Source organism: Pollicipes pollicipes, unplaced genomic scaffold (genome assembly GCF_011947565.3).
Source record: "Pollicipes pollicipes isolate AB1234 unplaced genomic scaffold, Ppol_2.1 Scaffold_4881;HRSCAF=5763_pilon_pilon_pilon, whole genome shotgun sequence".
Taxonomy (NCBI): Eukaryota; Metazoa; Arthropoda; class Thecostraca; order Pollicipedomorpha; family Pollicipedidae; genus Pollicipes; species Pollicipes pollicipes.
The window spans coordinates 24583495-24603861 of record NW_023596576.1 but is presented as its reverse complement, the minus strand read 5'-3'; the positions used below and the strand labels follow the sequence as shown (position 1 = coordinate 24603861).

General features: G+C 59.9%; 2 protein-coding genes across 7 annotated transcripts in view; one reads left to right on the top strand and one right to left on the bottom strand.

Moving 5' to 3' along the window:
• Positions 1–9117, top strand: part of Ask1 (apoptotic signal-regulating kinase 1) — a 49105-nt gene extending 39988 nt beyond the window's left edge. For 4 of the 6 annotated variants that reach the window (XM_037224618.1, XM_037224613.1, XM_037224614.1 and 1 more), the window contains 10 exons: positions 1853–1936; positions 2565–2652; positions 3008–3154; positions 3303–3461; positions 4230–4335; positions 5236–5503; positions 6281–6421; positions 6924–7107; positions 7503–7579; positions 8194–9117. In XM_037224618.1, the coding sequence (XP_037080513.1) occupies positions 1853–1936; positions 2565–2652; positions 3008–3154; positions 3303–3461; positions 4230–4335; positions 5236–5503; positions 6281–6421; positions 6924–7107; positions 7503–7579; positions 8194–8290 (1351 nt within the window). In that variant the 3' untranslated portion in view covers positions 8291–9117. The remainder of the gene's footprint in view (positions 1–1852; positions 1937–2564; positions 2653–3007; positions 3155–3302; positions 3462–4229; positions 4336–5235; positions 5504–6280; positions 6422–6923; positions 7108–7502; positions 7580–8193) is intronic. The other 2 variants (XM_037224616.1, XM_037224619.1) reach the window with 2 other exon arrangements.
• A 251-nt stretch (positions 9118–9368) lies between these two features.
• LOC119100155 (trichoplein keratin filament-binding protein) lies at positions 9369–18632 on the bottom strand. Its single transcript, XM_037223265.1, has 12 exons — positions 18479–18632; positions 15511–15604; positions 14955–15091; positions 14575–14683; positions 13559–13762; positions 12897–13123; positions 12518–12646; positions 12117–12223; positions 11743–11869; positions 10778–11045; positions 10186–10332; positions 9369–9922 (listed from the first exon to the last, which is right to left on the bottom strand). Exons 1-12 carry the CDS (start codon positions 18484–18486, stop codon positions 9884–9886), a joined length of 1596 nt encoding a protein of 531 aa, XP_037079160.1. The 5' UTR covers positions 18487–18632; the 3' UTR covers positions 9369–9883.
• Between the last annotated feature and the right edge of the window lie 1735 nt (positions 18633–20367).

The following is a 20367-nucleotide window of genomic DNA, read 5'->3' as shown; positions in this document are numbered from 1 at the left end:
GGCCGACCGGAGCCGGGCTGCGCCGGGCCGGGCCGAGCCGAGCGACGGCCCGCCGACCGGTGTGAGGCTAGTGGCCTGTCGGTGATCGGTCGGCGCGCAGCTGGCTCGGCGTGGCGGCCAGCCAGCGCCGGCCGCCGGCCCCCGTGAAAGCCCGCCGCGCGAGACAGCCACGTACGGTCACGTGCGACCCCAGAGCGCGACGATGCGGTCGTCGGCGGACGTGCCTTTGCTGTTGGTGAACGACGCGGAGGACATGGTGAACGTGTACTTCCGCTGGCCGTTGCCGGGCCGGCACTCGCCTGTGCCGCTGCGGCAAGAGACGGCCGGCCCCAGGTAAACACCGCCAGCCGCCGGCCGGCCGGGCGCGGGGCGGGGCGCTCGTGGGCTGGCCTCCCGCGGCCCTGCCGCCTCCGCACGGACAGGGAAACCGTGCTGCCCGGCTACGGATGCCGTGCCACCCGTTCGCTGCGACTGGGCGCGCGGCTTGAGTTATGTCGTTTTCCTTCAAGGGTGCTCTGTGTGTGACAGCGGCGCTCGAGTACTCAGCACGCCGACTGTCCCCGAGTGGGACCACCGCGTTGCCGTTCGCTCCCATGGCGTCGTCTGGCGGCTGTTCCTTGCGCCGTGCCCGTGGCCGTGTGCAAGGGTGCACCGGATACGGCCGGCTGGAATTGCCCACGACCTCTGTTCAGGTCGGCGAAGCGGCCTGGTTTTGGTGCACATCCGTCACACGGGTGGCCGGGACATCGAGTTCCACCCCATCCACCTTCGCCATCCCGCTCTGCCATGAGTGCGCTGCCTTCAGGGTTTCCTCCGTGTTGATCAGACCCTCTACCCCTCAGTTCCACCCCCAGTCGGGACCACCGCATTTCTGTGCGGTTCGACAGCGGTGTTGCTGTAACCGTCAGCCACACGGCACTCAGCGGACGTGTTTATTGCAAGAGGGCTCCACTTATGGCTCGTTAGGAATTTCCCATGATCTGAGGCCGACGGAACGGCCCGGTACTGATGCGCGTCTGGCGTATGCCAGACGCCTCCACTCATAGCGCCAATTCATCTGTAGTTTTCACGGCTGGGGGCTTCGGTCATTTCCACGTCACAGCCGGCACGGTCCGGCCTCCGGCCGCCGATCCGAAGCCGTGGGCGGAGGAAGCTCGACCCGGCGGGGCGGGGTCGACCGCCCCTCCCCGGCACCGCCACCGCCCGGCTCGCGTGACGTCGTGGTCGGCCGGGAGGGGGAGCAGCGCGGCCCTCCGGCCGTGGCGTGTCGTGGGCGGAGCGGAGGGCCGTCACGTCACGTCCGGCCGGGTGACGGCCCCGGCCATTCTCGCCGAGCCGCGCGGCCGGCCGCCGAGGCGCCTTTGGCGTGGCTGTGGTTCTCGTGCTCGGACGCTCGTTCTTACTCGTATTTCTGACGATGCTGGCAGTCATCAACGCCATCTGTGATGTGAGACTTCGGCTTGACACAGGTTTTCAGGCCTTGTGCCGATAAAGCGCACAGTGGAATTACTCATGATGGGCGGGAGCCGACCCCAGTTCCAGAGCCCTCCTTAGACGCTTGCAATCCACTGACCCCATCTCTGAGCGCTCTCCTGCACGGGACTGGGCATCTCGACTCTCGCATCCTGGATCGCCGCGCCTGACGTTCCACTGCGCCGCGGCGCGACAGCACGTAGCGCCGGTGCGCCGCGTGACGCCGATGCCTGGCACGGCGCGCTGGGACTGGCTTGGCGGGTGCTGCCGGGCCGGCCCGTCGGCCCGCGTCCCTGTCCGGCATGGCACTAACTGTCGAGACGCGACTAACGCTGTAGTGTACGACGCCACCCTCCGACCGGCCTGTTTCCTCTTCTAGCGCTTCGTACGGGGCCAGGCCGTCGGGCACGGCTGCCATGCTTGTGGGCTCTCCCGCCTCGTGCTCGACGCTCTCCTTCTCCAGGTAGGCACAGGGTCGGGCGCTCGGCTGGCACGCGGGACCGCGGGACATGTCTGCTGCATGTGGTCCTCTCGAGCCTCGGCCCTGTCACCTTCAGTCATGGCTCTGTGGGCTGGGCGACACTGGTCGTGTCAGGGCTGCGGTGTTAGTGCTCTCGTAGCGCGAGTGGGTCCGGTTGGCTGTAGCCGGTGGCATTCCACTTGGGAAGGGGCTCTGCTCTGTTCTTGATGTAGCATGGGTGGAAGCGTTGGTTCGCTGGTACAGGTCCCCCCTCCCCTAGGTGGTTGGCTGGTACAGGTTTTTGAAAACCGAGCTGAGTTTTGGATTGAATCTTGAGCGACTTCGTGCGATGTTTCCTAATCACATCATGGTAAAAACAAACTGAGAATTTAATCCGTTCGTCACGTGCTGTTTGACAGCTGTTCTTTTATCGGGCCGGCGCATTCCGACCCTCTCCATATCGAGCTGCTCCGTCCGCTTTACGGCGTATCGCGTCCAGATATCAGCACTGGCGCCCGCCCCCCCCCCCCCCCCCCCTCCCTTCCGTGCTGCTGCGGTGGTACCTATCTCGCATCGCATGGCGTCTTGTGTGCGGCGCCGCCTTCTGACGCGGCCCGCCGCCGTGTTGCAGCAGCGCCGAGTTCGACGACACGGTGATGATGCGGCGCAACTCGTCGATCGGCTTCATGAGCCCGGACGTCGACTCGCCGCGCGAGCTGGTATGACCCCGCGCGGCGGAGCCTCGGCCCGGCTGACGCCGCACACGCGTACACCCCCTCGGTCGCGGGGGGTCCCCTCCGCCGTGCTGGAAACCCATCGGCAGGAAGTGCAGTGTTATCGGGTTTCCGTGTTGTGATCTGTGTGCGATTTGGCCGGGCTCCGTGGCGGTGCTTTACCGCCATTGTAGTGCCGCGGGCCGGGCTCTGTGGCGGTGCTTTACCGCCATTGTAGTGCCGCGGGAGTGTCGCTCGGCGGCCATGTATCGCACGGTCGATGCCGCCGGTGCTGTCATGGATGGCGGGTCACTGACCTGCTATCGTCGTCACGCCCAGCTGATGTCGATACCTGTGGCAGGAGGACGGCTTCTACCTGCTGAAGAAGGACTCGCACCGGCGCATGACGCTGCACAAGGTGCTGTCCCAGGACCAGCAGAAGATCCTGGACGTCTGGCTGCCGGCGCTCCGTAACGAGCCGGGCATAGGACCCATCCTGCTGAACATGGTACGGCAAGCCCGGCTTCTGTGCAGCGGTCTGACTCGGCGCTGTCGCTGCACCCAGCGTCTGTGTCCCGACGAATGTCTCTGTCCTGCGTCCACCCTGCCTGCCTGCGCCGAACGGCCTCCGACCGCGTGCCTCCCTCTTGTTCCAGGAACAGCTGACCCTGCTGCTGCAGGGACTGCGCGACTTTATCCCCGAACAGAACCGCGCTGCCCTGGAGGCGGCCATCAATACGCTGCGCGAGGAGCTGGAGTTCGACGGCCGCGCCATGGACCAGATCCACCGCGCGCTCTACCTCTTCCAGGAGGCGGTAATTAGCGCGATCTGATCCATTGCCCCTGCTACCGACGCGTTCGGCCGCGCCGCCTCGGCCGCTTATTGTTGGTTGTGTTCAAACTCAATTGCTTGCGCCGAGCGGCTTACGGAAAAAAACTATTCTAAAGCAACGACAGCGGTGTAGTTGGGTGGGACTGGCGTGCGCCAGTGTGACAGATATGTGCGATGTTTGCGCTTTGATTTGCCAGGTCTGTGTATTAATGTGGTGTATTAAGGTGACAGATTCGTTTGATGGGAAATCTAGGTCGGACGTGAAACCTCCAACAATGATGTTTTCGGAGAAGTACAGACTGATACCACGCCCTCGCTTCGTCCTCTCCCTGGCCAGTTGCTTCGATTGCGCTCAAAACGATAGAGTGTGGTGCCTGTGTTCCGATGAGAATGACCACCACTGAGCACCGAGTAATTTGCAGTCATTGCACCCACGACCCGCGTCACAGTTATCACAGCTGGAGTAGTCCCGGAGCCATCAGAGGCTGTCGCCGAGTGACACTCCCAGCTGCTAAGGCGGGTGTCAACCCGATTGTTCGGGTCCGCCCGCCCGGAGGCCACAGTTGCGTGTCCCGCCGCCGGGCGTCCCTGGCCTGGACGCTGTGCGGGCCATGGGGACCCCGCAGGTCACCACGTCCCCCTGCTGGCCCGTGCCGTCTGCGTCTGTGTCGCCGTGCCTCGCCGCCGCCGGCCGGCGCCGCCCCTGCTTGTGATCCCGTGTCCTGACGCGGCGGCGCTGTTTCGCCGGCAGGTGAACACGGCCCTCCGGTCGCACAACATCAAGCCCCATTGGATGTTCGCGCTGGACAGTCTGGTGCGCAGCGCCATCCAGATGGCCATCCTGATCCTGTCGCCAGGTGAGCCCCGCCGCTGGCTCCCGGCCGCCGGCACCGCGCCGGGAGTGGCCAGCGAGCCCGGCCGGCAGAGCACCACAGCGTGTCAGGGGGGGGGGGGGGGACTGGTCAGGACCGGCGGAATCTGCGACCAGCGACGCCGACCGTCACATCGCGAGTTTGGCCGGCTGGGCTGCGTCTCATCCGCGAACCCAACGCTTACTAGCCTTCTGCCAGTCTTTGTTGCAGTCTGCAGAATGGCGTACTGCGGGAAAATTTGACGCTGCAGTCTGCATAACGCCCGGACGGAGAAACTCAAGAAAGCAAGGAAGTGCATTGTCTTGTGCTAATATGATAAAAATGCATAACTCTCACCGCCTGAGTGAACGTTCCTTTCATGCCATCAATGAATCTACAACACAAACTCAATACCGTCATGGGACTGATGTTTGTGAATATGAAGACTTGTGCGAATTTTAAAAAAAAATAATAGTAACCTCATCGACAAACACTGCTGCCTTGATGAGGTCCTCTACGTCAGTCATCTCGCGCTATGTGCACCCATCTGGTGCCATGTGATGTGGAATCCTTCGCGTTGCGGTCGGATCTGATCACGAGCTCGCCGCTCTCTCCGACCGCCGCGCTGCCAGGCGGGTCTGGGGCTACCAACGTCCCTGCTGTTGCCATCGTCCCTGTCGCTGCCACCGTTGCTGCCGCCGCCACCGTCCCTGCCGCCACCATCGTCCCTACCGCTGCCACCGCCACTGCCCCCGCTGCGAGCGCCGCCTCTGACGCTGCCACCGTCCCTGCCGCCGCCACTGTCCCCGCCGCGAGTGCTGCCTCTGACGCTGCCACCGTCCCTGCCGCCGCCACTGTCCCCGCCGCGAGCGCCGCCTCTGACGCGTGACCGTGCTGCCGCCACAGAGCTGGGCGCCAACCTGCTGGGCGGCGACCAGGAGTCGGTGGTGGGGCCGCCGGACGCGGCGGCGGCCGCCGCCGGCCCCGGTGGTCTGGCCGCGCCGGACGCGGCCGGCTCGCCGGCAGAGGGCGCGGCCGCCGCGGCCGCCGGCGGCGCCGGCGCGGGCGGGGAAGGCAGCACTAGCGGTGTGTCGACCATCAACTCGGTCCGCCACGACGAGTACACGCCGCAGACGCTGGCCGACCTGCACCGGCTGCGCAGCGAGAACAAACGGTGAGCGGGCGCTGAACGCGGTCGGGTCGAGCCATGGGGCAGCTGACCGAGGGTGCGCCCAGAGGTGGTTAGTCGTGGCAGGCTGATGGCGACGACGTACCGCGCTGCAATGTCTCTGCTCTGGGATGTGTAATGCGCGGCGTAGGTGCGTTGGTGGGCTCAGCGAGAGCGGTGTCTGGGTCTGACCTGAGCTTTCGGAAGTGCGTGCCGCTGTTCGGGCTAATCAAGAGGAGTGTCGGCCAAGTCTTGTTGAAATATGTGAGTGGCAGGCGGGTGGGGTCTTGTGCCCAGGCTTCGTTCATCCCACGCCTGCCCTTTTGCTGTCGGATGTGTGATAGAGCGTGTGCTGTCCGCTTGTCGTAACAGCCTTCCAACGCCAGTGCGACTCCCACAACGACCCTCTCAAGCTCGCTGCCGCCGATCATGACGGCGGCGGCAGCGGGCCGCTCTCGGCCGCAAACGTCCCGTCCGATCCCACAGTGCGGCGCAGCGCAGACGGCTGCTGACACTCCCTCCTCCTCTCGACTGATAGTGCCCCCCTCCGCTTCCGGTCGCTGACGCCCCGCTCCTGGTCGCTGACAGTCCCTCCTCCTCTCGACTGATAACGCCCCCTCCGCTCGCGGCCGCTGAATCCCCGCTCCCGACCACTGACGCTCCGCCTCCGGCCGCTGACACCCCTCTCCCGGCCACTGATGTCCCGCTCCTGGCCGCTGATGCCCCGCTCCCGGCCGCTGACGCCCAGCCCTCGGCCGCTGACGCCCCGCCCTCGGCCGGCAGCCTGCTGAGCGAGCTGCTGGAGTCGCAGCGCGAGTACAGAGAGCTGCTGCGCTGGACGCTGTCGGAGAGGTCGCTCCAGATCCAGGTGCTCAGCAGCCTGTCGGCTAGCCAGCCGGCCGCCCGTCAGCGCCAGGACACCGAGTGAGTGGCGGCGCCGGGGAGCCCGGGGGTCAGCTGACCACATGTGGACCGCTGGCGGGGCGGCTGGTAAACGTGTCAGCGCTGGCCTGCTGTGCTGAGGCCTCAGTGTCACCGTGGTGCTGGGACTGGGGCGCGGCGCTGTTCAGGACTCAGATGAGTGTATTCCGATACGCAGAGTCGATCGTCAGAAGCTCAGAGAACATGGGACTCAGACCTCCGCCGCACCAGTGTTGGTGCCCTTGTCTCGTCCCCCCGCACATGTCATCGTCTCCTCTTGGCGTGCAGCCGGTTGCCGGCGCCTCCGCAATCGGGCACATTTCGGGGGTGTCGGTACTCCTCCCGTACGGCGTGCCCCCCCCCCCCCCCCCCCGTACCTTCCCGGCGTTTGACCGTCCGGTGCCGCCGCATCCAAGTACAGGTCGCAGGTGTCTGTACTTCTATGGTGCGTACCGTCCTCGACCCCTCCCGGAGTCTGACCGTCCAGTACCGCCGCCGCCTGCAGGTACAGCTCGCAGGTGTCTGTGGCCGACTCGGGCATCGCGGCCGGCTCGCCGCTGCTGCCGCCCAGCGGCGGCGGCCAGCTGGCGGCGGCGCCTCAGATTCAGGTGCAGCCGTCGGCCGACCCGGACGGCTGTCTGGTGGACTGGCTGGTGGAGCACGGCGCCGACCACCTCACCGTCTCGCGGGTGAGCGCCGCCGGCCAGAGCGTTGGCCCGCACACTGTACTGATCTGCGGTGGTATACCTCCACGACGCTGCTCATAGATCTCCGCCGGTGCCGAGGAGGTGGCCGGGAGTTATGTTTTGCGGGTCGGGTCGGTGTCGTGGCGTTTGGTTTTTCGGAGGCGTGCTGTGCTGACCCACTCCCCAGTGCGGGCTGGTTACCGTTTCGGTGGTATCGTCTGTCGCTTACCGACTTTCTAAGGTGGCGTTATAACGCCGCATGAGGTTCCAGCCAGCTCATGCATAGGGCCGCGGGGCTTTGGGGATGGATCTCGGCCTCCCGGGCCGCCACCTGACCGTACGGTCGCCGTGAGCCGCGGCGACTCGCTCTGACGGGCCGCGTGCCTGTCTGTCGGCAGTTCGTGAACGAGGGCTTCCGCCTGGAGGATGTACTGGCCATGATGACGCGAGAAGACCTTCGCGGTCTTCACCTGAGGTGAGTGGCGAGAGCGGAAAGATGGCGGGACAGGGTGGGAGCGGCGGGGAGGGAGCAGCCGGCGGCGGGGCCAACGCTGAGAGCGGCCCCACTGTGCAGAAGTGGCGCCCCTGTGATGGCTGACGCAAGTGGTGAGAAAGCCATCTGAGGCGAGCGAGTTGATAAGTTCATCCGGTGTTGATGGCGGAAAATGCCGCACCTGGAGCACGTGACTCTAACTATGTGCACCTGGAACGTAAGACGCGGTGTCGCCCGAGCCACTAGATTTGGGGCAGACTGTAGGGTTTAATAGCGGCTAGATATAAGATGAACATACGGGGAGGGAGCCGGTGGTGAGAAGTGGAAAGTAATTGTATCTGTTTGCTTTCAACGCCCTGCTCCCAACGTGTGCGTCGCCTTTTCACAAGGTGAAGGAGCTGGGATGCCTATCGCGAGGCAGTTTCTTATCTCTACTTCCCGTACTTGTCATACTCTTGCGATGCGCTACATGGCCCTGCCGACTCTACCCCGCACCGGCTGTTGCCGGCGGCGGGAGCTGACTATCTGTGTTGATCGATATTGGCCTCGTGTCACCGGCTGTTGTGTTGCGACCGCCGTGTTATCGTCCGTTCCAGGGGCGGCGTGGAGCTGCGACTGTGGCGCGCGCTCTGCGACCACCGCCGCCGGCCGCCGCTCTCGCGGCAAAACTCGACGGAGCGGATCGAGGACTGAGCGGTCGCCGCTGGCGAGCGTGGCGTCCGACTGACGGACCGGCGGCCGCGCGCCTCGACTGAGGAGCGGCCGGGGCAGCGGCGGAGCGGCCCGTCGGCCGTGCGCGCCGCCGGGTTTTAGGAGCATTAACCGTGCCGCGCCGCGCGCGCGGCCGTATAACCTGTAACCCGTCCCCTCGCCGCCGGGCAGCCTCCGGACGCCAGCGGGCGACGTTTCTGTGGCGCGGCCGTTGGCCGTGCGTCAAGTGCCTTAGGAGGAGCGTTGTGGTGTGTTTGCCTCGGTCGTGCGGGTGTGTGGTGCTGAGCGGTAGGGAGCCCCGCGGAGGCAGCTCCGCGGGCGGTCAGCGGGCGCGCGGCCGCGAGCCGTGCGCCCGCCGAGCGGTCGGCGCGGACGGCCGGCCCGGCCGTGTCCGCCAGCGATAGCTAGGTTAACCCCTCAGTTAAGGTGCGCCGTCGTCTGCCTGCGCGCCGAGCAGGTTGTGATATTAGTTAAGCCCCGTGTGCGCTCGTCTTGCCTTCCGATGCGCACGTGCGGTGGCGCCCCTCCGCTCGCGTGCCGCACGGAGCCACGTGCGCCAGGCGCCGAGTACAAAGTACCTCCAGACAATAATGTGCGCGTCGTGCGGGTCGGTTGCTGTAGATATTGCACCAGTACAAATGTGATTACGCCCGTCCTCGGTGGCCGCCCGCGTGCCAACCGGGAGCGGCGCGTTACTGAACTATGGACTAACCCCGTGCCATATGCGGAGCTGGTTCACGGCGGCATCTGGTATTTTACATATTAACTGTGTTACGTCCATAACAAAGGTAATACATGGGATATTGATAGCGTGCTGTTTGCGGAGTCGTGACTGGACCAGCGGATGAGACACCCACTCTGTTAGGTTAGCGTGGGCACCAGTCGTCCTGTGTCGTGCGGTCGGCGATGCAGAGTTCGACGAGGGGGGGACACGGCGGCCATCTGCAGCTCGCCCCCAGGTCCTGGCGTGGTCTGCTATACTTCATGCCATGCAGTCTCTCGGCGCGCATACGTGACTCCAGAGAAAAAATATGCGGAACCGTTTATTTCGTAAGCCCACGTTCCTCGGGATTTTTTCTTTGGAGCATCACCGACCGCGACCGGCTTTGTTGGATATCGAGCGACCAGGCCGCGCCATGGACGTGGCGAAAGGCCACGCAGCAAACACCTACCCACGTGACGCCCCCTTGAGCATTGCTCACACTCAGTCGTCGGCACAGGCGTAAATATCACGCAAACACACACCACACTAATCCACTTCGCTCCCGCCGTAACCGACCACACCCACACGGCGGACGGAGCGTCCGAGGCAAACGGCAGTGAGATACGTTCCAACACAGCGTTTCTGGCGGTCTACGAGCGTTCACAAGAAGGCACCAGATCCCGTAACGATTGGGTGTGAGCGGCGGCGCCCGCGGCGGTGGGTCCACCGGTCCGCTCCACAGGTCGGCGGCCGGGACCACCGGACCGCTCCACAGATCGGCGGCCGGGACCACCGGTCCGCTCCACAGGTCGGCGGCCGGGCCCACCAGGCCGATCCACAGGTCGCCGGCGGTCCGAACAGCGGAGGACGTCTCACCAGGCCAGCTTACGGGTGGGCCGGTGGTCGCGATACTGCAACAGAGGCGCCCCCTCCGGTCAGCCCACGACTTAAACATGACAACTTACACAACGACGTCTGGAGCACCATCGGGCCCCTCCGTCACCACTCACTGGTAGATGTTCGGAACATTGCGCATTGCTGGAAATGCGACAGACCGCCAACAGCCTAGCCTTACCAACAGAGGATACCGGCCGGCAACCTGGTCATTTCTGACGAGCTATGAACACCGGGTTTGCTGTCCGGCTACGCCCAGAGCCGAGACACCGACGGTTACCTGATTAAAGGACCTGGACTCGAACTGCATGCGGTCCAGCTCCTCCCGCAGCCGGCAGACCTCCTGCTGGTCGTGCTGCTGCTGCTCCTGCAGGTCGGCCTGCTCCTCCCTCAGCTGCTCGTCCCGACGTCGCGTCTTTTCTTCAATCTGCCCGCGGTCAGACCTCCGTGTCAACACCGCCGGCACTTTGTTCATCAGACCGATGGAAACTAGTCAACACTTGTTCACCAGACCCGCAGAAACTCATGGACACTTTGTTCGCCAGACCGATAGAAACTCGTCGACACTGTTCACCGGACCGATGGAAACTCGTCGACGCTTTGTTCACTAGACCGATAGAAACTCGTCGACACTGTTCACCAGACCGATATAAACTCGTCGACACTTTGTTCACCAGACCGACAGAAACTCGTCGCATCAAACAAGATTGGTGAGGCAGCGTTGTGCGCTTGCATCCAGGCGCCTTGTCAACATTGACAAACATGCCCCAAACGCATCCATCACCAGGGTGCAACCAAGAGAGCGTCCAAGCGGGTCCCTGTCGTGAGCCCGCCCGCCCCACCAGACCACCAGGTCAGCGCGAGGGGCGCACCTGTCGACCCCAGCTGTCGCGCAGCTCGGCCTGGCGCTGGCGGCGTAGTTCCTCCGTCTGCTGCACGAAGCGACCCTGTTGCTCGGCCTGCGCGGCGGCCGTCTCGCGCAGCTCGGCCTCGCACCGCTGTTGCGCGCGACACTGTTCCAGGCGCGCCTCCATCTGCTGCCGCCAGGTGGCCACCACGTCGGCCACCAGACGGCGGCGCGCCGCCTCCTCGCGCGCCCACTCGGCCTCGCGTCGCCGCCACACCTGCTCCGCCTCCTCACTGTGGGGGGGAGGGGGAGGGGAGGTGGGGTAAGAGAGGGCCGCGGGGAGACGGCGCCGCGTCACATACATACACTGCGGGGACGTAGGCAGTGTAAGGCGAGGAGGCCGGCCACGTGGCTCTGCTCAGCCTCCTCACTGGAGACATGGGGTCACGCAGTCGACACAACACACCCGACTGTTTCGTCCACTCACTGCATTCTGGGGAGCAGGTCCCCGACCGCCCGGCCCTAAACCAACTCCGCTCCATCACCATACATATACGGAGACATTACAGGCAACACGGACACCATCTTCACGCAGGGTCATGGCACATCTAGATCGGTACAGATCAGTTAACTCGGGGAAAGGAAAACTGACAGTGTAGTTTTAAGCCAGAGGAGCCCCGCACCGTCAATAATGTCGCTGGTCCCAGGCAAATGTCTAGATCGCGAGGTGTTATCATCCGTGACGCCGCCACACCATTCGTGTGTGTCATTGGGGCTTTACAACGCGCTCAGCTGCTGAGGCTATATGGCGTCGCCTGCCTCTCACCCTGGCAGGAAGGGCAGGCACCGCGGGGAATCAAACCCCGTACCTCTGGTTTCCCAAACACGCAGTGGTTAACGCAGACGTGTTAACCACTACACTACCGGCACCCCACTGCCACGCCACTCGCCGGAGTCATCCCCCGACTCCGGACAGGGAGGGTGACTCACTTGAACAGCACCTCCATTTGGCGGCGCCTGGCCTGCTCCAGGTCGAGCTGCTGCTGCAGCACCTGCCGCAGCTGGTGCGCCTCGGCCCGCTCGGCCGCCTCGGCCAGCTTCAGACGGTCTCGGTCCCCTGACGCCGTCACGTGCACAGTGTGAGCAGACTGTACACGCCGTCTACAGCTGCACATGGTGAGCTGTAGACGCGCTGCCAAGCTGGCAGGCAGACACGGAACACTGAACGGGTCCGCTCTACAAGAGGACGTAACTGGGGACAGCAGACCACACAGCAGGTCACCTGAAACGTCACCGACTACAATTGCGCCGAGCGTATTCCAAGGGCCACCTCCGCCTTGGGGGCTGCCGCGAGCCCGCCTCACCTGAGGCCATGAGCGAGTCGAGGAAGTCTCGCTCGTCCCGCAGCGCGTCCTCCACCTGGGCCGAGCGCTGACGCAGCTTGGCGTTACACTGCTGCGCCTGGAACAGACTGAGCGGCGGGCGCCGGCGTCACGGACGGTCGGCAGCAGCCGGCACGGCACGCCAGGCCCGGTCAGTGACATCAGCTCGGCTGGGGCCACCGGCCTGACACCGATGTCAGAGAGGTGCTCGCTTATGACGGAGCGGTGCCGCGCGTGTCACAGCTTGCTCCCACTGGTAGTCTTCCGGCAACACAGGCAAGGCATCCCACCTAAGATAGCGACACTGTAGGTCCGTTCCACCTCAGCTGGTGACACTGTCGAACCGTCCCACCTCAGTTGGCGACACTGTCAGACCGCCCTACCTCAGCTGTCGACACTGTCGGCGACGCTCCACCTCCTGTCGCCGCTCGATGGCCGCCTCGATCTGCCGCTGCCGGTCCAGCAGCTCGCGCTCCTGGTCCCGCAGCTCTGCCTCCGCCTTCTCCCGCTGCCTGCCCGGGGGAGGGGTACGTTAGGCAATCAGACCCCCTCCCCTCGGCACAGACTGCGTCGACTGAGCCCAGTGCCGGCGCACGGCAATGGACACCGACCCCATCCAATGACAGCCTTTCAATGAATACAACTATCTACCTTTTCATGAGTCAAGCACTTACACAGAGACGTTCTATAGGATTTCAACAAGGCGTGAATAATCCGGGGCTGGCACATTTCATACGAAATGTCACGAGACCGTGGGCCTGCCTTATTTCGTCCATCTGTTTCTTGAGGAACTCCTGGGCGTCGTGCAAACTCCGTTCCCGGGCCGCCTCCTCCTCCTTCAACCGGCGCTTGTCCTCCTCCAGGCGCCTCCGACGCTCGGCCTCCTCCTCCTCATCCTTCTCCTTCTGAAGCCGCTCCCTCTCTAACTTCTCCCTGATCTGCTGCTCCCACATTAGCTTGGCACCTTCAGTTAAGCGTTCTGACTCAACCTGGTGGGACATAGGAACAGTACTCAACCGAGGTCTTCCGCATCACATCGTGGTCCCTCAGATCTTATCTATCGGTATGCTTCCCAACAATGACTTCAGCAATGCTCACCGGAACCTTGACATACATAAACATATCTATATACATATGGGCTGATGAATGCATTTTACCTGCATTTTACCTGCAACCATGCATTTTAACAATATGATTCAAATATGAAGATTTGACGTAATAAACCGGGGAAACGAGAGCAAACCTTCCCAGAATCCCTGTCTCATCAACGTTTCCTCCCGCCTATACCAAAGCCCCCAGTCCTTTCCCCGCCCCATCTGCGGACGCTGTAGGAGCATCGTTATTCGGCTCCCATTAGTGAGTGAGAAGATCCGGGGGCAGCAGGCTCCGCTCCCGAGGTGGGCGGGCAGCGCCGGCGCGCCTACCTGGCGCAGGACGGCGTTGTTGACTCGCCAGTGCTGCTGCAGCCGCTGGCGGGCCTGCTCCAGCCGCTTCTGCTCCTGTTCACGCTGCACCTGCTCCAGCTGGGCGCGCATCGCCTCCACGCGCTGCTGCCGCTGCCGGTACTCGTCCATCTCCGAGCGGCAGGCGCGCAGCCGACAGTGCGGCGGCAGCTGCGACAGCTCCAGCTGCCGCGCAAACCCAGGACGGACCGTCACAAAGCCAGGCGGCGCGCAGGAGTGGCAAGAGTGCAACCGGCAGTGACCGCGCACACCCAGCGGCCGGCCGGCAACGCGGACACGCAGCGCAGGCAACGACAACCAGCAGGCCACCGAACACAGAACAAGACACAGGACAGCACACAGGACAGGACATGGGAAAGGACAAAGGACAGGACACATCGGCACAGCACGCAGACTGCCAGTGAGGCAGCGCGGCTAGCGCCGCGCGAGCAAGCATGGATCGCACACGAGCGCACGTACGCGCGCACACACACACACACACACACACACACACACACACACACACACACACACGCACGCACGCACGCACGCACGCACGCACGCACGCACGCACGCACGCACGCACGCACGCACGCACGCACGCACACAAGCACGCACACAAGCACACGCGCACGCACACGTACACATCAGAGGTGAATTCGCCAAACACGGAGAGCCAGCAAGATGGCCCGTACGGGGACGGTCGCCGCAGCGCATGCGCCGCGCACGGACGCGCACGGCCGTCACCGCACCACGCTCCGCACAAGGCCGCCATTGGTGCGCGCACGGCCGTCACCGCACCACGCTCCGCACAAGGCCGCCACTGGTGCGCGCACTCCACTGTGTGCCCGCTCGACGCCTGGCTGGTCAGGCTGGGTTCGATCAACCACTGGCCGCCAAGCGCCGCCCAGCCCGCCAGGACGCTGAGTGGCGAGACGAGCCCTGTACGACTGGGCCCCACGAGCGCGTGCCCTGCAGCACGCTGGGCGGGCGGCCACCTTATACACGTCGTCCTCCTGCTGCAGCTTGGTCTTCAGCTTCTGCCGGCGCGCCTCCAGGTTGGCGTCGGCCTGCCTGGCCAGCTCCTGCTGACAGTAGTTCTGATAGCTGCACAACAGAACGGCATCGAGCATCACCGCATCAGCTGCAATGCAACATACGTGACGCAACGTGTCTCGTTGAGATGCGTTCCCAGTGACGACGATCATGTCAGCAGCCAAAACATGCGTCTTATGTCAGTCTGCATTGGGATGGCATGACAACAGATCTCCTATCATAGCAGCAGAGCATCTAACCAATGCCAAACACATCATCAGGCATCTAATCCCATTGCCGGTGCATCGCTTCAAACTTCTCCGGCACCGGCGCTGATACGCACCTTGTGACGAAGAACTCGTTCGAAGCCCATTTGCTATGCGATTTGGTCTTAATATCCATTGTGTCATAGTACTGGACCACATCATTCCACACCTTGTAATAGTTGTCTTCTCTCATCCGCATTTTGGCCACTTTGTCCTGCAATATAAGTGACACGTTGACCTCACCCGGCCAACCCAACGACACCCCAGTCACGTGTCGGCGAACAAAACAAACACAAGTGGAGGGGGATTCAGGATGGTAAGATATGCCAGCAAGGCTCAAAACAGATTGGTGGAGAGTCTATGCAGGAATTATGATATTCTAAATGCATGTATGTTATCCTACATTCTCGTAAAAGACGTGGTGCAAAATTTTGCACTGTTAACTAAAAGAACCATACTTAACTTGAGTCTTTGGGCTGCTATAAATTCACATTCTATAATTTACCTGTTTGGCTACAGGTACGCAGGTTATACCCATTCGCGGCTGTTCATTTCCGCACACTGCTCAAGGCTCACTTCCCTTCGAGCTGAATAACGCTGACAGCGTTTGATACGTGACCAAGCCTTGCTCACCTCATAGGCACCACGGCCACATCTCGCATAGCGTCGGCCTGGAATCGGATGCTCCTGAATATGCAGCGGATACGACATTGTGCTGCTTGCTGTCCTGAAACGTCATCGCAATTTCTGCGTCATATGGATCATACGCATATTGCACAAATTATAGTAGTTTGATGACAGGTGGATTGACAGACATTGAAAAGCATGGATTACCAAGTAACGCGGTGCGGCTTGACGAAAAGCGCACTGCCGATACGGCCCATCGGTATCACCAGCAGGGGCACCGGTAGTGTAGTGGTTAAGTTACACGTCTGGGATGCCAGAGGTAAGGCATAAGGCGTCTGATTGCTCGCGGTGCCCGCCCTTCCTGCCGGGCGAGAGGCAGGCGACGCCAAACAGCCTCAGCGACTGAGTGCGTCGCGAAGATCCGATGGCACGCAGTGTTACGAGCGTCGACTTGGCGTTCAACACGGTTCTCAGCTTCAGCTCCCTCTTTTCTGAACATCAATTTCAACCATGATATAATGACGCCGTCAAACATCAAACATGCGTAACTAGCGATTTCATAATTGTCCAGGAGATGGCCATTGATGGTAGATGGCCATGGCACAAAGACCCACAGTACGCCCACACCGATACTCGGTTTAGGTTCTTTATTGGAAATTGATCTGAGGCTTCATCACCAGGTTAAATGTCACAGCCAGTACATCAGTGGAAACAACGCAGAACCAGGGAGTAATATCATGACCACAATGTGATGTGATAATGTGACCACAAGAAGGGAAGTCTGTGAAAACTGATGGCCTTCCATCTAAAACTGGGGCAACTGTCTTCAGACCTGTATGAAAGAGTAGGATATTTCACTTTATTATTATTTAAGATAACTCACTTTAGCACGCTAAATTGATTGAAGGTTTGAAAGCGACTGGATGGTTTCTGAGAATGATCATGACTGCTAGAAATGTCTGTCCATCCCCATAGTTGTTGGTTAAAGCATCTGCCTTCCATCCATCCATCCACCCCTGGCAGCACAGGTTCCAGTCGCTTTGAGGACTCGTCATTTGCCCTTGACTGGAATGGCCTGCAGATGGTGGCAGCACCCATGCCAAAAGTCAAGTCAAGCCAGAGCTCAGAACAGATCATGCTATCACTGTGCCATGAGCTTGCACTATGAAATTCTGCCCTTGACCTGCAAGATCACAATGGGGTGGTGGGGTCCTGGGGGTAAGAGTTTGCCCACTAGGCAATGCCTAGCATGGCCTCCTATCCCAGGAATTGAACCTTCTATCCCATTGAAAGAGTTTGAACAAAAAATATGCAAAACTGTAGAAGGGCAACTGCCTCCATTCCTCAATATCATCCAGCATAAGATGATCAACACACACCTTCATCTAAAAACACTTCCAAAAGGCTTCATCTAAGACAGACTGCAGCACATCCATTATGAGGAAAAGGAACAAACATGCCACAATTAACACATAATTTTCAAATTCTTCACAATTTCCAAGGACAAAAATGCATAATTTCACAGATACATGCTTTTAACACAGTACTGAGGCTAATGGCAGAGACAAAACTGCCCAAGTGAGCAGTTCATGCATTTTTGCTCTTGGAAAACTGAGACCTAGAACAGCTGAGGCTTATTTTTTTCACAGATTCCTTCAGTTTCTCATTTCTGCCCTTTGAAAGCTATATTAACTCAGATCTACTGAACCTAATTATTCTTAATTTGCTAAAAATAATTACCATACACTTTTCACCTGGTCAATATGTGTGGCTCCTGGAGACAAATATATTAAAACCAATGACTCCATCTCAGGAAAAAATATCTGCTACCCATTTTCAACTTTGGACATGACCTGCTTGTTTTTAGACATTGTTACATAGATGAGCCAGGCTTTAGTTGACACCCTGCACATATGATTGAGGCTTTACAACGCACAGAGCTGCTGAGGCCATATGGCGTTGCCTGCCTCTCACCCTGGCAGGAAGGGCAGGCACTGCGGGGAATCAAACCCGGTACCTCTGGTTTCCCAGACGCGCAGTGGTTAACACAGATGTGTTAGCCACTACACTACCAGCACCCCTAGTTGACACCCTAATAGCAATAATTCAGACTTTATCACTGGCTGCCAGGGCCATTTCAAGGTAGGCACCTGCATCAGGGACCCTCACTATTTTACCACCACTTTGTGTGTTGTTGACACCTTGGTGTGATTTTATTGGGTACAGTATACAACTGGTGAGGTGGAAAGCCTGCTAAAGAGCATTCCACATTTATGTGGGTTTTGAACTGAAATGGACACCTTGAAGATCATTTGGTGTGGTTTACAGCTCTGCCCTTAATTAGACCTAAACCTTCCTAACATCTGAACTTCACACCCAAGAAAATGTGCAGACTTTCAATGACATAATGGCATTCAAATCTTGCCATTAGCAAAGCAGCAATCGAGGTCAATGTAAATGTGATTGTCAGTTGTTCAAATCTGTCATTCCTGCTCATGATATCCAGACATAACTAAACAGAATGGGAATTATGTTATCCAGAGCAGGTAACTAAACATGTGCACCCACCAACACCTTAACAAAGCACAAACATGCTAGCTGCCCATTGCTGCTGCCAGGTTTCATCTCTCCTGACAGCTTGGGCTGGTGACTGTGGTGAGCCAGCAGATCACTGTCTGTCATCTAGAGCTAGACCACACAAGCAGCACAATTTCAAAAATTATTTTTTTCACTGGTTGTGATTTTTAGCGCACCAATGTCACATAAGCATCCTGTGCAGTGGTTGGACTCTTGGAAGACAAGATTACTGATACATATGTACGCCACATCAAACCGCAAGTGCTGCTGGCATTTCCCATGCCTCTTTAAGCATCTGTTATCTTGTATTGGGGGGGGGACCTGCACATTCATACCAAGGAAAATCTACAGAAGACCAAAGATCGCAAATTAGGGCAAGAATACATGCCACATTTACCTGCCCATCCACCTGGAGCTTTAGCACTATATCCCGTAACTGCCTGCGACACTCAACGCAAAACCTGGACCCATGGATCTATGACTACTTATATCTGGTTGTTCAAAGGCAAACGCCAAACAAAACTCAATAACGCATGCAGGCAATCCCACGGAATCTCACCAGAAAACGCCAGCGCAACCCGCGACGAACCCCCGCCCGCGTCCCACACAACCATAAAAATAAACAAAGCGCAAATCGGCAAAATCAACTAGCGCGCCACGTTGGCATTGCGCCGCATTATCAAACTTGGAATGGGTAGTGCTGGACAAAACGACTTTGCTGTTGCCCCCCCCCCCCCCCCCATTTTGGCTTGGTCCCCCCGATGTTTTTTGCTGGAATACTACAAAAACGTGGGTACAAGATGACCATAACTCAAAGGCCATCTTCTTTGATCCGTCTGCGTAGTGGCGTCTCGTACTACCTTCATAACAACGTCATGATTGCTCTCACCACAAGATACAGATCGTTACAGCTGAGCGGATAAACGATGCAATAAACCTCACAAACCTAGCGCCATAAGACACGCATTGCTTTGTGAGTTTAAACTGAAAAGCTCCAGAATATGGGGATGACCTAAGTCCTTCATGGCTAACCCCGGCCCCGTCCCCCACAACCAAAATGCGTGCCGCCTCCCATGACCGCCATAGAAGAGCGCCATCGACGCCCTAAGGCCTCTTGGCCCTTTTGGCTCTTAAGGGGTGCCTTCAGGGGCAAATCCAGACGGGGGAGGCCACGGGGCCATGCCCCCCCCCCCCACGCTTTGGGCCCGAAGAGGCCCATGGGCTCCGATGGCCCATAGCCGGCCGACACAGGTGCAGTTTTTTTTAACACAAAACGCAGCAACTTGGGCGTCTTTGGACTTGCCGTCGACCAAGAACAGTCGCAAACAAGGGTAAAGGACCCGCGAAGCGCACGCTATAGCTGCAGGGCCTCCTATGTTAACCTGCCAGAGTATTCTCGGTTGCTCGGGCGCCTTTTATGTCAGTCTCGGTTAACTTATCGACACACTCACGATATGCTCATGTACCCTCCACATTGGTCTAGGGGCCTTCCAGTTCTCTGCCACTTGGTAAGGGCCCTTCACTCTTGTCGGGGGTCCATCTGTTAATCTCCGCGGGCACATTGGTTGTTCGAAGCACACCAAATTGGGTCTTGGGTGCTTTCTATTTGAACGGAGAGCCCTACACACTTGTAGGGGCCCATCTGTGATCTTGCTCGGGCACACTGGATTGTTTAGGGGCCCTGCACATTGGGTATTTTAATGTAGGGACCTACGCTCCTGTCGGGGGCCATCTGATATCCTGCTCGGGTACACACGATCCTCCACGGGCTCTCCACACTGGGCCTTGGGTAATTTTTATTTGAATAGGGGCCCTCCGCTCTCGTCGGGGGTCTATCTGACAAGCTACTCGGGCACATTCGATCGTTCGGGGCCCTCTACATTGGGTCTTGGGTACGTCCTATTTGAATGGGAGCCCTACGCACTTGTGGGGGACCACCTCTGTTCATCTCGTCGGCCAAACTGGATGGTTCGGGGGCCCTGTATACTGGATCTTGATGTTTTGATTTAGGGCCCTGCACTCCTATCGGGGCCATCTGATAACCGGCTCGGGTACTCCATCTTCCGTGGGCCCTCCGCACCGGGTTTTTAACACTTATTATTTCAGTGGATGGCCCTACGTTCTTTGTCGTGGCCCCCTCTGATAAGCTGCTCGGGCACATTCGATTGTTGGGCGGCTTCTACGTAGGGTCTCGGGTACTTTCTATTTGAATGAAGAGCCCTGCGCTCTTGACAAGGGCCCTATCTGCTAACATGCTCTGGCGCGCCCGATCGTTTGGGACCCTCT